The sequence below is a fragment of the Petaurus breviceps genome, unplaced genomic scaffold, assembly GCF_028583685.1.
Source record: "Petaurus breviceps papuanus isolate PSGF00001 unplaced genomic scaffold, PetGlider_PUasm1.0 90397, whole genome shotgun sequence".
NCBI lineage: Eukaryota > Metazoa > Chordata > Mammalia > Diprotodontia > Petauridae > Petaurus > Petaurus breviceps.
Genome location: NW_027187239.1, coordinates 511,115 through 524,741, shown reverse-complemented (window position 1 = coordinate 524,741; position 13,627 = coordinate 511,115). Strand labels below are relative to the sequence as shown.

At 56.8% G+C, this 13,627-nt stretch overlaps 2 protein-coding genes across 2 annotated transcripts in view; both read left to right on the top strand.

Moving 5' to 3' along the window:
• FEN1 (flap structure-specific endonuclease 1) overlaps positions 1-13,627 on the top strand; it is a 129,382-nt gene that overhangs the window by 35,722 nt on the left and 80,033 nt on the right. The window lies entirely within an intron of this gene.
• DAGLA (diacylglycerol lipase alpha) overlaps positions 1-13,627 on the top strand; it is a 63,075-nt gene that overhangs the window by 35,640 nt on the left and 13,808 nt on the right. Inside the window, exons 6-14 of the mRNA XM_069108522.1 lie at positions 372-459; positions 3,257-3,391; positions 4,492-4,569; positions 6,288-6,412; positions 9,959-10,112; positions 11,130-11,213; positions 11,549-11,626; positions 11,956-12,036; positions 12,300-12,442. Coding sequence (XP_068964623.1) covers positions 372-459; positions 3,257-3,391; positions 4,492-4,569; positions 6,288-6,412; positions 9,959-10,112; positions 11,130-11,213; positions 11,549-11,626; positions 11,956-12,036; positions 12,300-12,442 — 966 coding nt within the window. The remainder of the gene's footprint in view (positions 1-371; positions 460-3,256; positions 3,392-4,491; positions 4,570-6,287; positions 6,413-9,958; positions 10,113-11,129; positions 11,214-11,548; positions 11,627-11,955; positions 12,037-12,299; positions 12,443-13,627) is intronic.

Below are 13,627 nucleotides of genomic sequence, written 5' to 3'. Positions count from 1 at the left end.
GGGGGTAGAGAAGGGCAGGAAGGCGACATTCTTCCCTTGGAGTGTCCCATGACGTAGAGAGGAGATGAGAGGTCAGGCCCAACACACCAAGCCAAGAGCAGAATATCCCCCCCAGAGCCGCTTGGGGATGAAAGGCTGGCAGCCCCCTCCGCTAAGAGTTTCCCAGTGCTTTTGGTTTGGTCTCTTCTGAGTGGCTGTGCTCCAGGCCCTGGCGGAGTGGGCACCGCATGGGGAAGGGTCATCCTTGGAGCCTCCATCCTGGACAGACAATGCCTGGACTTGGGTCTAACTGGCTGATCCCTTCCTGGAGCCGCCCCGCCCTCCCCTGATGGGGAATGGGCCTTGATCTTCCTTTCTTGACTCTGACACAGGCACCGCCTAGAAGAGGGCCAGGCCACCAGCTGGTCTCGTCGGCTCAAAGTGTTCCTCTGCTGCACACGGACAAAGGACTCCCAGTCGGTAAGTCCTGGCGGTCATCCTCCCCTGGCCCTGCCTAAGACTTGGGGAGGGCTGACCCCCATGGGGTGGAGCCTTCATCATGGAAGCGTGTCAGGACAGAACGTCCCAGAAAGGCACACAGCCAAAGAATCCCCACCCCACTGCAGCCCACGGTCAGGGTCCTCCTACGGAGGCAGCCTGGCTCACCTCCTTAAGCACATCAGTTATCCTCCTCACGCTCACTCTGAGAGGCTGGCGCTATGATGATCCCCATCCTCAGGAGACTGAGGCAGGGTGACTTGCTCAGGGCCACCCAACTAGTCAGTGCCTGAGGCTGGATCTGCATGCAGGTCTTCCCGGCTCCTGGCTGCTGCTCTGTGCCCTGCCTTCAGATCATAGAATGTTAGCTCCTGAAGGATCCTTAGAACAGAGGACATGATGGCATCCCTTAGAGAGTCAGTGTCAGAGCTGGGAGGGCCATAGACCCTAAAATGGGGGGAGCCTCAGGACATAGAACATAGGATGTTGGGACCATAGAACTTGGAACATCAGGGGAAGGAGGGAGCCTTTAGAACGTGGAACACAAAATGTGGGAGGTGGGAAGATTGGAGCTGAGAGGGCTTGTGAAGGAGGTCAGCCCAGGGAGCGAAAGCAGCGCGTTCCCACAACTTAGTAAGTGAGCCAATGGAAGACAGTCTTCACTGACCTAGAACAGGCCCTTGTGTAGAAAAAACCTGAAAAATGGTGGTAGAGTTCTTATCACCTGAGAGCCCTCGGTGTCAGCAGAGTTGGTTTCCCGGGTCTGAGAGGACCCTTGGGGTCCTAGAATGAAGCCACACAGAGGAGCCCCCTGGGCCAGCCTCTCTGTGGCTTGGTCCTTGGCTGGCCATGGGCTGCCCAATGGTGGAGCCTTCTCTTGGCCCCCAGGGAGCCCAGCCAAGCTACCCTGGCTTAGCAAGGTGGTTCTGAAGGAAAGTCTCCAAAAGATACCAGCTGGTCCAGGGGAAGATGGAGCGACCACAGGGCAGGTGAAGGGGGGAGATGATCTTCCCCCAGGGCACCTCAAAAGGGACAGAGGCAGGCTCTGAGAAGAGCTGCAGTTCCAACTGGCCTGCCGCCCATCAGCTCCTCGGCCTTGAGAGCCCCTTTCCTGTCTTGAAATGTGAGGGTGGCGGCATCCTTCTCCCCTTTGCAAAGAGTGCTTGGACCAAGACTTCCCCCAACAACACTGGGTGAGGAAGAGGCAGTGGCTGGGCGGAGATGGTCCCACACGCCTGAAATGCAGGTCTCCTGGCTGCCAAGCAGTGAATGGCTGCCCTGCCACCCTCTCGGGTGCCCTGGGGCGCTGGAGCTGCTGCCAAGGGCATTGTGGGAATGACTGGTCCATCTCCAGAGACTGTGGTGCTCTGGAGAAGGGGAGGGTGGGCTCTATCTCAAAAGGAAGGCTCCCAGGCCCCTGGCTTCAAATCCCAGCTCTGGCACGGTCACCACTGGGGCTCAGGCACGTCTGCCCTCTTAGGATTGGGTTCTTTATCTGCCAAAGGAAGGAATTGGCCTCCATGACCTCTACAGCCCCTTCTAGCTCTGAATCCATATGATCATCCAGTTCTGCAAGCTCCAGTGGCTGTTGGGGTAGTTGGGAGGCCCCTCCTGAACTGGGGCCATGAGTGGTCCTTGGCCTCAGCTCCTCTACTGGGGCAGGGCAGGAGGGGGTGGGGACAGAGTCAGACAGGGAGATGCCCCCGGGCCAGGAGCCCAAGGGTCCTAGCCATTAAATAACAGCTCCAGGCACTGGCCTTGTGGCCAGACACGAAGCACAGACATTCCGAGAGTGTCAGGGGTCATTGTGGAGGATGCAGAATTTGTGTCTGGGCTTTATCATGCAGGGCTCTCTGCCTGCCCGCCCCAGGAGAGGAGGGGTCTCGGACTCAGCGGCACTGGCAGCGATGCTGAGAACTCTTTCTTTGTTTCCTGAGGGCCAGGCCTGGGGCCTGCAGAAATGAGGCTCTTCCCCCAGGATCCCCAAAGCTGTGGAGGGCACGGGGCAGACATGGCCCATGGGGATCCTGGGAAGACAGCTGTGCCAAGGGCTTGGAAAGAGGCAAATCTGAGGGGCCACAGGGCACCTGCTCCCGTGGACCCCAAAGTCTAGCTGGGAGGACATGACATGTACACACAGAGCCATGTGCTGAGTGTCTAGGCAGGAAAGGCCCTGCCCTCAGGGGGCTCCCCTTCTGATGGGGGAGGCAGCACACAAGCAACTATGGGGGATTGGAAGGCAATCTCACAGGGGAGGGCCCTGGCAGCTGGGAGGGCCAGGAAAGGCCTCCTGCTCCTGGAAGGAAGCCAGTGATGGCAGGAGGGCACTTCAGGTGTCAGGAACAGCCAGGGCAAAGGCTTGGAGTCAGGGGATGATGAGTGTACTGTGCATTTGGATCACAGAAGAAGAGGTAGGGGATCAGGCTGGGAGAACTTTAGCTGTCGATCTTAGCAGCAGAGGGAGCCTTTGGAGTTTGCCCCTGGGCTTTAGCTGCCCAGAGGCAGGACTGGACTGGGGAGGCCCCTGGACAGGATGCGTGATGAGCTGAAGTTGGGGGGGGACATCTGTGGGGGTGCAGAGGGGCACAGATGGGACAGGGGTCTGAGACCTGACCGCAGATAGAGGGCTCAGGGCGGCCTGACGGGAGCCTGTGGGCAGGCTTCCTGGAGGAGGTGGCTTCTGTGTTGGGCTTTAGGAATAAGCAGTGCTGTCTCTTTCCTTCGTCATGCCCCCTTCTCCTCCTGTGCTCTGCTCCCACCCCCTCCCCGGGTGTTCCAGGACGCCTACTCTGAGATCGCCTACCTCTTTGCGGAGTTTTTTCGGGACCTCGACATCGTGCCGTCTGACATCATCGCGGGTCTGGTGCTTCTGAGGCAGCGGCAGCGAGCCAAGCGCAATGCGGTACTGGATGAGGTGAGGGGTGCCCCAGCTCCCTTGCCCCTTCTGTTAGGCCCCTCCATTCTCCCACCCGGCCTTCCCCGAGTGCAACCAGGCTCCCTGTTGGGTTCCCCATGTAAGCTGAGTATTCACAAAGGCTAGATAGCAATAAATGTAAAAAGATCTGGGGGCCTTAGGGGACCACAAGCTCAAACTAAGGTAGGGGTGTGGCATGGCTGCCACAGAGGCCAGCGCAGGACCCTGGGCCGCACTGAGAAGCCTGGTGACTGGCAAAGGGGAAGGGGTGGGGCCTGCTCTCCTCCCCTGCCTCAGTCTGACCAGACTACATGGGCTCCAGCGCCGCCAGGGATGCTGAGGCAGATTAGAGATTCTCCATTGGCGTTACTTACTTGGCCCCTGGGGCAGGTCTAGGCACACTGGTCCAGGGGACGGCTCCCTACAGAGCCGAGCACAGCCAGCCACCTCCCAGCCACTGATGGCCCTCTAGGGGACACCCCCCCCCCAGGGGCAGAGGTCATGGTCATGCCAGGTGACTCCGGGGGTCTTTTACAACTCTGAGCGTCCTTGGCTCAAATCCTGAGCCGCGTCTCCTAGGAGACATCAGTGAGCCTTTCCATCTCAAGGTCCTGGTGGCCCTCTGCTGCCCTTCCCACACCCACTCCCCAGGCTGCAGGGGGCCCCGCTGTGCTTGACCTCTTTTGTTTCCCAGCATTTCTTTCCCAGATCTACCATAGGACACTCCTTCGGGCTTGGGACACCCCCTGCCCAGTAGATTTGAGCCTTTGGAAGTTGGGAATTCTAGGATGTTTGAGACAGAGTTCTGGGAAGTCGGGTCAGAAGAAGGCGCCCGGGCTCGGTGGCCTGTCAGTGCTGTCAGTTAGCATGGGCCTCAGGGGGACCCAAGGAAGGCTGAGGCTTCGTTCTTCAGGCAGGGCTAGTGCTTAGCTGTGCCCAGGTTACAGAGCAGTGCCATGGGAGGGGGCCCTCAGGGGTTGGAGGAGAGGAGGAGGGGAGCCTGCGAGGAGCGTCTTGTCCAGCCCCTTCCTCAGGCTCTCGCTGCTGGGCACCTGCACTTCCTCTAACCCGTGCCCCCTCCTCCTGTGCCTCTGTTACAGGCCAACAACGACATCTTGGCCTTCTTGTCTGGGATGCCTGTAACCAGAAACACCAAGTACCTGGACCTGAAAAACTCGGTGAGTCCAGAAAGTCCTAGCGCCATCCTGAGGGGCCCACAGGGCCAGCCTGCTCGCCCCTCACCTGCAGGCGCTTCACAGCCTTCTTCCCACTCCCTCCCTAAACTGGACTCGCCGATGGATCCTGTTCCACGGCTCGGGGCCCTCCCTCGCCCTCCCTGCTGTGGCCCCTCTTCCCAGACCAGTCTGTCCACCCCCCACCCTTCCTGCAGCCCAGCTAACCAGCCCTGCAGGGTGCATTCCATTGTGATAGGCCGTGGCCTTTTGAACTAAAGACCATTAGGAAAGATGAAGCCCAGTTTCCTAAACCAGACACTCCTCTTCTCCAGTCAGTTGGCAAGCACTTACAAAGCCTTTAGTGTGTGCCAAGCACTGTCCTGGTATGGGGGAGACGGAGACAGAAGGAGACACTCTGCCCTCCCACTGATGGCCTGGCCTTCCTGACCTCCAGGCCTTTGCCAGCTTCCCTCCTTTTGCCGCCTGCCCCAAGGCCGCTTCCCACGCATGTCTTGGCCCACTTTCTTGTAAAAGGCCATGGAGCTCCCCTCTCCCATGCCTACTGCCCGTGCCATCCCCTCGAGCGCCCCCCGATGGACTGCCAGAGACAGCGTCTGTCGGGAGCTTGGAGGCGTGGTGGTCCCCCAACCGCGCCATCCCAGGGCGGGAGCTCCCTTCCACACACAGAGCTGATAATTGCTTTCTCTACACTTGTTCCTGAAGAGCAGACAGAGAAGACAGGGACGTTTCCACCCCTCTGGGGCCCTGATTAAGGAGCTACCTATTTAACTTTACAGGATGACTAAGAACCTCTTTTTAACTTTTACAAGGTGACTAATTCCCGTGAAGGAGGCCTGGAGCTCTCCCTTTACCCAAGGCTTTCAGGCAGGTCGGATGTGGCTGAGCCCCTGGCCTGCTGTCAGGAGTCTCTCCCTAGCCCTGCCAGGCCTGGAACAGAACTTGGAGGATCCCAGTCATGTTCTCTAGATAACAGCAGATTCATTCCCAGAGGCTGTCTTCTCCCCACATCCCCTCCGTGTGCTACAGGGGGTCGAGCCCTGGCCTTAGAGCCGCTGGAATGGGGTCCTCCACAGCCTCTCCGCCCTAGAGACCCTCCCCCTCGCTGGGGTCCCTTGGAAAAATCACCCTCCCTGGGCCTCAGTTTCCTCCTCCATCTCAGAGCCATTGTCTCCTCTGGCCCCCAAGAGCTTGGACAGAGGATGAGGATCAGGGCTCATTCTTGTTTTGGAGAGAAAGAAACTAGTGGCCGTGTGCCTCAGTAGCCCCTCAGAGGCAACAGTGAAGCCCTGCCTCGGACCCCTCCCCTAAGATCCCCGTGGAGCTCTGACCCTCAAGGACCCTTTCCCCACAGCAGTGGTGGCTGGGGCGGGAGGCACTCTCCTTGAGGCCGCCTGCAGACTTGCTCTCTCTCTGTCTCTGTCTCCATCTCTCCATCTCTCCTCAAGACGGTTACCAAAGTTGATCCAGTGCACAGGGGGGTTTTTGGGTCCCCAAATCATTAATCCCAAGATTGACACAATAGGACAAGTCTCTGTAGGATCTGCAACCTCATTGCTCAGAGCTAATTAGAGAAGTGCAATCACTGTCTTCCCAGCTCGCCCTTCTCTTTCCTCAGGCCTCCTGCTGCGTGATGGCCCTCAGAGCTCTGCCCTGCTAGCACGGGCCCCCCAGGGCCCTGACTGTCCTCTCTTCTCTTTCAGCAAGAGATGCTTCGCTACAAAGAGGTCTGTTATTACATGCTCTTTGCGCTGGCTGCCTATGGTTGGCCCATGTACCTGATGCGGAAACCTGCGTGTGGGCTCTGCCAGCTGGCCAGGTCCTGCTCGTAAGTACGCGCAGCAGCCCTTGTCTGCCTCCTACCTTCCCTCCCCTTCCCTTCTGGTCTTTTCTAGTTCCCTCCCACCCTCCTTACGTTCTTTCCCCCTCCCTCCCTCCCTCCCTCCCTCCCTTCCTTCCTTCCTTCCTTCCTTCCTTCCTTCCTTCCTTCCTTCCTCCCTCCCTTCCTTCCCTCCTTCCTCCCTTCCCCTCCCTTCCTTTCTGTCTTCTATGTCCCTTCTAAGAGCAGATGTCTTTGCTGCATTCCTCCCTTCTCCACAATCCTCTTCTCCCCTCCTTGGTAAGTCCAGTGCGTCTTGTGATCTTCCTTTCAGAACCAAGCAAACAAAAATAAAACCACAAGTGAAATCCCATTTTTCAGAAGGGCTCCCAAGCTCAGACATCTTTCCCCAAACCCTGAGACAGGCTTCACATTCAACTCTATCCCTCATCTGACCCACTTTGGAGCATTCCAATTGGGCTGGAGAGAGGGAGCCGCCAGGGGGCTCTCTGGATGCTGCATCCTTGGCCTACTCCTGTCTTCAGCCCATCCCTTGCTAGCAAACCTGCCCCCCTCCTCCCGCTCCAAGGACAGACCCTCTTAAGTGGACCAGGACACTCTGCCCTCGCACACAAGCACACCACTTGTTCCCATAGCAGCCGAGGCGCTGAAGTAGGACAGCTCCCTGGGCCCCATTCTAATGTCGGGTGATGGCGTCGAAGGTCATTGCCATCCAGAGCTGAGGTCCCTGGAGCTACATCCTGCCCTCAGTAGCTGCCTAACCCTTGCCCTCAGCCCAGACGGCAGCATCTCGAGGCCCATCCCCCGGCCCCAGCATGAGCCTTAGATCTCCTCCACCCTGGACCAGATGCCAGGCCTGGCCCTCTGACAGCGGCCTTCCCTCCACCACACTCCAGTGTGTATCAGCCAGCTGTCCATCCCCATAGAATGTTAAAGCAGGAAATGAGCAGGGAGGAGCCTTAGACCAGAGGGCAGAGGATGTGAAGGGGGCTTAGAACATGGAGTGTCTGAGCCAGGAGGGATCTTAGAATGTTAAATGCTGGAACCCCAGTGGACCTGAACAGTCCCCCCAGAGGAGGGAGAGGGCGTGGAGGTCCATGAACAGAATGAGCCTCAGAGCTTTCCCTCCAGATCTTGCCACTAGTGAGTGGGCACCAGCCACAGGACCACATGACCCCATGGCCATGGTGCCACAGCTCTTCCTGGGTGCCTGCATTGGGTGGCAGCCAGAGGCCCAGTCCTTTCCCTTTGCACAGTGAGCCTTGTTTGCCATGATACTTCAGGAGTTTTTAGCCCTGGACCATTTGGCTGTCATACAGGACGCCTCCTCCCATTAGAGGATACCTCTCCCACCTTGAATTCCATGGCTGGTGAAGCTGGCCTCCATATGCCAGCCTAGTAGGAAGCTGCTCAGGGTTCACTAGGGGGATGGGGGTCGGGCCTTTCCTCCCAGTGACAATGTAAATTAAATGATTTCTGAGCTCGGCCCCATGGCTCAGACATTCCTTGATCCTGTAACTGTCTCTGAAGCCTCAGTCCCTGGAGGGCAGCACCGGGGTATTGGGCTACAGATACAGGGATGCCTGCAGGCAACTCTAACCCCAAGGGGATGTTTTTCTTCAGCCTCCTTAACCAAGCTTTGGAAGCTAATGGAGGCCCAAATGCTCCCCTTAGAGAGCAGCCTTTGTCCCAAGCTTCCCCTCCTCCCTCACGTGGAAGGGTGTGCCTGTGAGCTAGGGCCTCTCCATCTTTCAACACGGTCACCTGATGGACCTTTCATTGCTGCTCAGCCAGGCCCTCCATGACTGCCCGTCATCTAAGGACCGAGGCAGAACACAGCGCCTCCCCAGGGGGCCTCAGACAAAAGGGTTGGACCAGGTGAGCACTGAGGCCCCGCCCTGACAGGGTTGTCCCTGCCATGTCCACACACGCAGGCATACACACACACACATACACACGCACTCACATACACAACGTACACAACACACACACAAATGCACAACTATAACACAAATAGCCAAAAATAGTATGGTAAAATCAAGAACCTAGAATTTGGAACAAGAAAAGCTCGATGGAGTGCAAGGTTTGCTGGTAACTTCCTGAGTCATGTAGCACATGTGCAGACACTTCTTTACAAGTTTATAAAGCATTTTATTTTTTTTTAATTCCAATTCACATATAAGCAAAAACAGTCAGTCATTGTGCACAGCAAGCCTTTCTTGGCGATGGTGTTTTTAGTCAGATCTGAATAATTTTGAGTTGAAAACATGACCTTAGTCTTGTGGCTCAAATAGTCTATAAAGCTTTTCCTCTTCACAGCCTCCTTCAGTGTGGGATAGAGGCATGTGCTCAGCCGCCCCCCGCCCCCCACCATCTTCCAAAGAAATCTTAGATGTTTTATTGATTGTTTTCTATTTTTTAAATGACTCCCATTTACCAGTGACCTGCTGCCGCCCAAGAGAACACTCCCTTGTACTAAGCAGAACCAATCAGTAATGGCCCAAATGGAGGCCTCTGTGCCCCTGGTCGGTGCCCCTCTGCCCTGCCCAGGGCAGGAAGCCTCCCCAGCGGCGCTCTGGGCTCTCTACTGACAGCTTTGTGAGGGACACAGAGAGAGCATGTTGTCAGTGGGGGAGCTGGTTTCCTTGTCTGTAGTAATAATAATGGTGATAAGAATATTTATATAAAGTTTCCAAAGCAGCTTGTATGTTATTTGCATTTCACAGTAAGCTTATGAAATTCGACAGATGAGGAAACTGAGGCTATGTCTTGCCCAGAGTCCTCTTACAAGTAAGTGTCTGAGGAGGAAGTTAATGGAGGTCTTGATAATGGGCAGCCCACATCTCTGCCTTTGTTCAGTGAGGAGCCCCTAAGACTCCTTCCAACAGGAAATTCTATGATGAGTGGGAAGGAGTGTCCCAGGGTTGGGAAACTGAGGGCAAAGGTCATTGTCCCCAGGGGAGTAATCAAACGAGGTTCCATAAAGGCAGTGGAATTTGATTAGTTCATATATCTCTCACCCCACTGACCACGTGGACTAACGTTTATCAACCCTCCAAGAAAGGGGCAGAGTGTGTCCATGGCCAGGCAGTGTCAACACCCCAGGAATTAGAACCTAGACTCGACTCTACCGGTCCTGGGCCCTCACCACTCCCTCTTGGACTTGCCTGGGTGCGACGGGACTTGCCAGTGGCTCTCCCCAGTTTTGCACGTCCCTAACAGCCCCTTATGGACTTCCCTGAGCAACCAGATGGTCCTAATGGAAGCCGCCATATCCCATGGAACTTGGTTTGGGCTCTCAAGCGCCTAGAGCAGGCGTCACAAGTGAGAAGTGTGTTGTGTGAATGAGGATAAGCTTCTTTAAGGCTCCCTCAGAAACCCCTGCCATCTCTCCAAGGCCCCAGAAAGTCCTCGGGCTCTTGGTGAGCAATCAGCTGGGCGCTGGCTCCCTCTGGTGGCCATAAGTAGAGCTGCATTCCTTGGTGGATGCGGCCCCTTCTCCCCCATCCACACTGCCTTGGCTTCTCCTCGCAGGTGCTGCCTGTGCCCCTCTCGCCCCCGGTTTGCCCCCGGAGTCACTATCGAGGAAGACAACTGCTGCGGCTGTAATGCCATTGCCATCCGCCGTCACTTCCTCGATGAGAACATGAGTTCGGTGGACATCGTCTACACCTCCTGCCATGACGCGGTGAGAGGGCTGGGGGGCGTGGGGGCTCAGTAACGAGGGGCAGGTGAACCCCTCCGGCCCCAGCCAATAGCAAATGATCCCCCTGCTTTGTCCTAGCTCCAGGGAAGAAATAGGAGTCCTCCCTACACCCTCCATTCTGGCCCAACAACCCAACAGCCAAGAGGTCAGACTGAGCCCGGAGAGCACGTTGTGGAGGTGTTCGGCTCCCCTCCCCACCCTCTGAGCCTGGCAGTGCCCAGGTGACCAGGGTCAGAACTAGGAAGGTGATGGTGTGAGAGTCCTGGACGAGTGACGTCCCCGGCCCTCGCCCCGTAGCCCTCTCCTCACGCAGCTTGAGCCCCCTCTTTGCCTTTGGGACGTCCTCTCCATTCTGAATTCACTTCTCCAGCTGGGTGGCCTAAAGCCATCCCCTGCCTGCCCTCCCTTGCCCTGATTCCCAGTGTGTGTGAGCCGAGAAAGAAAACTCTTTCTTGAGTCGATCTCTGAGCCCCATAGTAGGCAGTGAGGGGGTTCAGAAGGAGGAGGAGACGGGGCCTGCCTCCCAGGCATCAAATTTTGCACAGTCACCAATGGGAGAACAGTATGAGAAGAGATAACAAAGTGTGAAATTGTGTGGGACACACCAGAAGGGCTGGAGGAGTTTTGAGACAGGGAGATGAGAGTAGGCTGGTCAAATGGGGGAAGCTTCATGAGGACTTGGTCCTTGAAGAACAGACCAGATGAGCCAGAGGAACAGAGGAGGGCATTCTGGGGCGGGGAGGGCGGCGGGGAGCACTAGCAAAAGCCTGGGAGGAAGGGATGGCTGGCAGGAATCTGGCTTTCCTTGCTTTGGGGAAGGGCCAAGCCCAGAGCAATGGGCTGAGTTCTGAGAGAGCACTGGGAGTCCAGCCAGCCTTGGGGGTCGGCATCTGGAGCCTTAATGTGACCTCACTGCTTCCCCCAAACGCTGGCCTCTGCCAAGAGAGGGGCCCTGGCCGCCCCATCCTAACTGACTCGTTGGCCCCACCCTCTCCCTAGGTCTATGAGACGCCCTTCTATGTGGCTGTGGACCATGACAAGAAGAAAGTGGTGATCAGTATCCGAGGAACCCTGTCCCCGAAGGTACGTGGCCCCAGCCTTCTGCCTCCCTGCAGTCATTTGACCCGTCAGCCAACAAATCATCATGCACAGTGCCAGGGGCCAGATGAGGGAGCAGTGCCGCTCACGGCTGGATGACGAGGATAGATGGAAACAGTTATAATGTGAATGAGGGCAATGGCTTGAGGGGAGGGCACCAGGAAAGGCTCAGTGCCTACGGCGGCACCTGGGTGTGTCTTAGAGGAAGGGAGGGTCCTGGCCAGACACCTGCGCCCACTTCTCTGAGCCCTCTTCCCCATCAGCCTCCCTTCCCTGGGTCTTCCTTTTATCACTCTGACTTGTCTGTCATCTCCTCCAAGGATGCCCTGACAGATCTGACCGGAGATGCGGAACGCCTCCCAGTGGAGGGTCACCATGGGACATGGCTGGGACACAAGGTACATGCCCCGCCCCAGCCCAGCACCTTTGCCCCTTCCCCCTCCTCTCTTGGCTGCTCTCAGCATCCTGCCTTGGGACCTTTGCTAAAGGATGGCCTTGAGGTATGGGGACCTTCCTGAGATACAGGGATGCCCTCCTTAGGAGCTCCTTGTCACTAAGCAGATAAGGTTTGCTGATGCTGCCCACCCTTGACTTCAGGGTTGGTGTGGTACCCATCCCCTTCCTCCAGTGACATTTGCTTGTGTTTCTCACCAGCCTGTTGGCTGTGATGGGTGGGGGCCTGTCACCCTTCTCTAGGGCTTCTTCACCTGTGCCTCCTTCTTCCTAGGGGATGGTACTCTCTGCTGAATACATCAAGAAGAAGCTGGAGCAAGAGATGGTCCTGTCACAGGCCTTTGGGCGGGATCTGGTGAGTCCTTCCCACCTGAGTCAGTTCAGGGCGAGCCCAATGGGCAGGGTGCCAGCCCCTCCCTCCGCCAGGTTGCTCCAGACCTGTGGGGCACTAGGGGCACTCCCCACCACCCACTCCTTAAGGCGTCCTTGGATACTTTCGTGGTGGTTTGGGTGGAAGGCTTCCTCTGGAGTGGTGCATCCATCCCCTCTAGCCCCTGAAGGGACCAGGCTTAGTGGAGGAGGGGGCCCAAGGTGTTTGAACTCAACTCTTTCCCCCAGGGCAGAGGAACCAAGCACTATGGCCTGATTGTGGTGGGCCACTCTTTGGGTGCAGGCACCGCTGCCATCCTCTCCTTCCTCCTGCGCCCTCAGTACCCAACTCTCAAGTGCTTTGCCTACTCCCCCCCAGGGGGCTTGCTGAGGTAGGTGGGTGCCACAGGTGGGAATGAGGCAGCCTTCATGATCTCCGAGCCTGGTGGGGAGGGCTGGGATGCCTTTGGGGGTCCAGACCAGGCAACAGGAGGCAGGAGACATTGCTTATGCTGGGGTGGCTAGGTGGCACAGCGAATAGAGCACCGGCCCTGGAGTCAGGAGGACCTGAGTTCAAATCCAGCCTCAGACACTTAACGCTTACTAGCTGTGTGACCTTGGGCAAGTTACTTAACCCCAATTGCCCTGCCTTCCCCCTCCAAAAAGCAAAAAAAAAAAAAAAAAAGTAAGAAAGAAAATCCACACTGGGGCCTGGGCTCCTGGGCCAGATCTCAGCTCTGGTGAGCCCAGGGGAGACAGCAGCTGGCCTGGGAATGGGGATATGCAGAAACCTGGAGGGCTGCCTGCCGCCTGATCCCAAGAGAGGCGGAAGGTGGTGAGCAGGGCGGTAGAGAAGTCTTAGAGGCCAGGCAGGGGCCAGAATGGGGCTCGGCTTCTGGAGCCCAGACCTTTCCCCAAGCAGCGACCTCCAGCAAGCTCCAGACCACTGTCCTCAAGTCCACTCCACTCCTTAGGGGTTAGGCAGGTAGGTGTGCCGCTGAGAGAACCGGGAAACCTGACGCCCCCACGAGCTGGGTGGCCCCAGGCAAGCCCCTCCCTGCTGCCTGCCTCAGTGTCCTCATCTGTAAAAGGCAGATGATGCCAGCAGCTCCCTCCCTCCCAGGGCTGTTGGATGAGATAATGTTTGTAAAGCGCTTGGCCCAAAGGCTCTCCACAGATCCCAGCTGTCACTGTCATTAGTATGATTACAAGGCTTCTGTGCTCAAAGCACTGGGTCAGGCCTGGAAGAGGAAAAACTCCTGTCCTGGGGAAGCCTCCATTCAAGTATGGGATGTGTGTGTGTGTGTGTGTGTGTGTGTGTGAGAGAGAGTATTGTGTGTGTGTCTGAGTGTGTGTGTGTGAGAGTATTGTGTGTGTCTGAGTGTGTGTGTATTGTGTGTGTGTCTGAGTGTGTATGTGTGAGAGTATTGTGTGTGTGAGTGTATGTGTGTATATGTGAGAGAATGTGTGTATGTGTGAGTGTGTGTATGTGTGTATATGTGAGAGAATGTGTGTCAATGTGTATGTATGTGTGAGAATATGAGTGAGTGTGTGTATGTGTGAGAGTATTGTGTGTG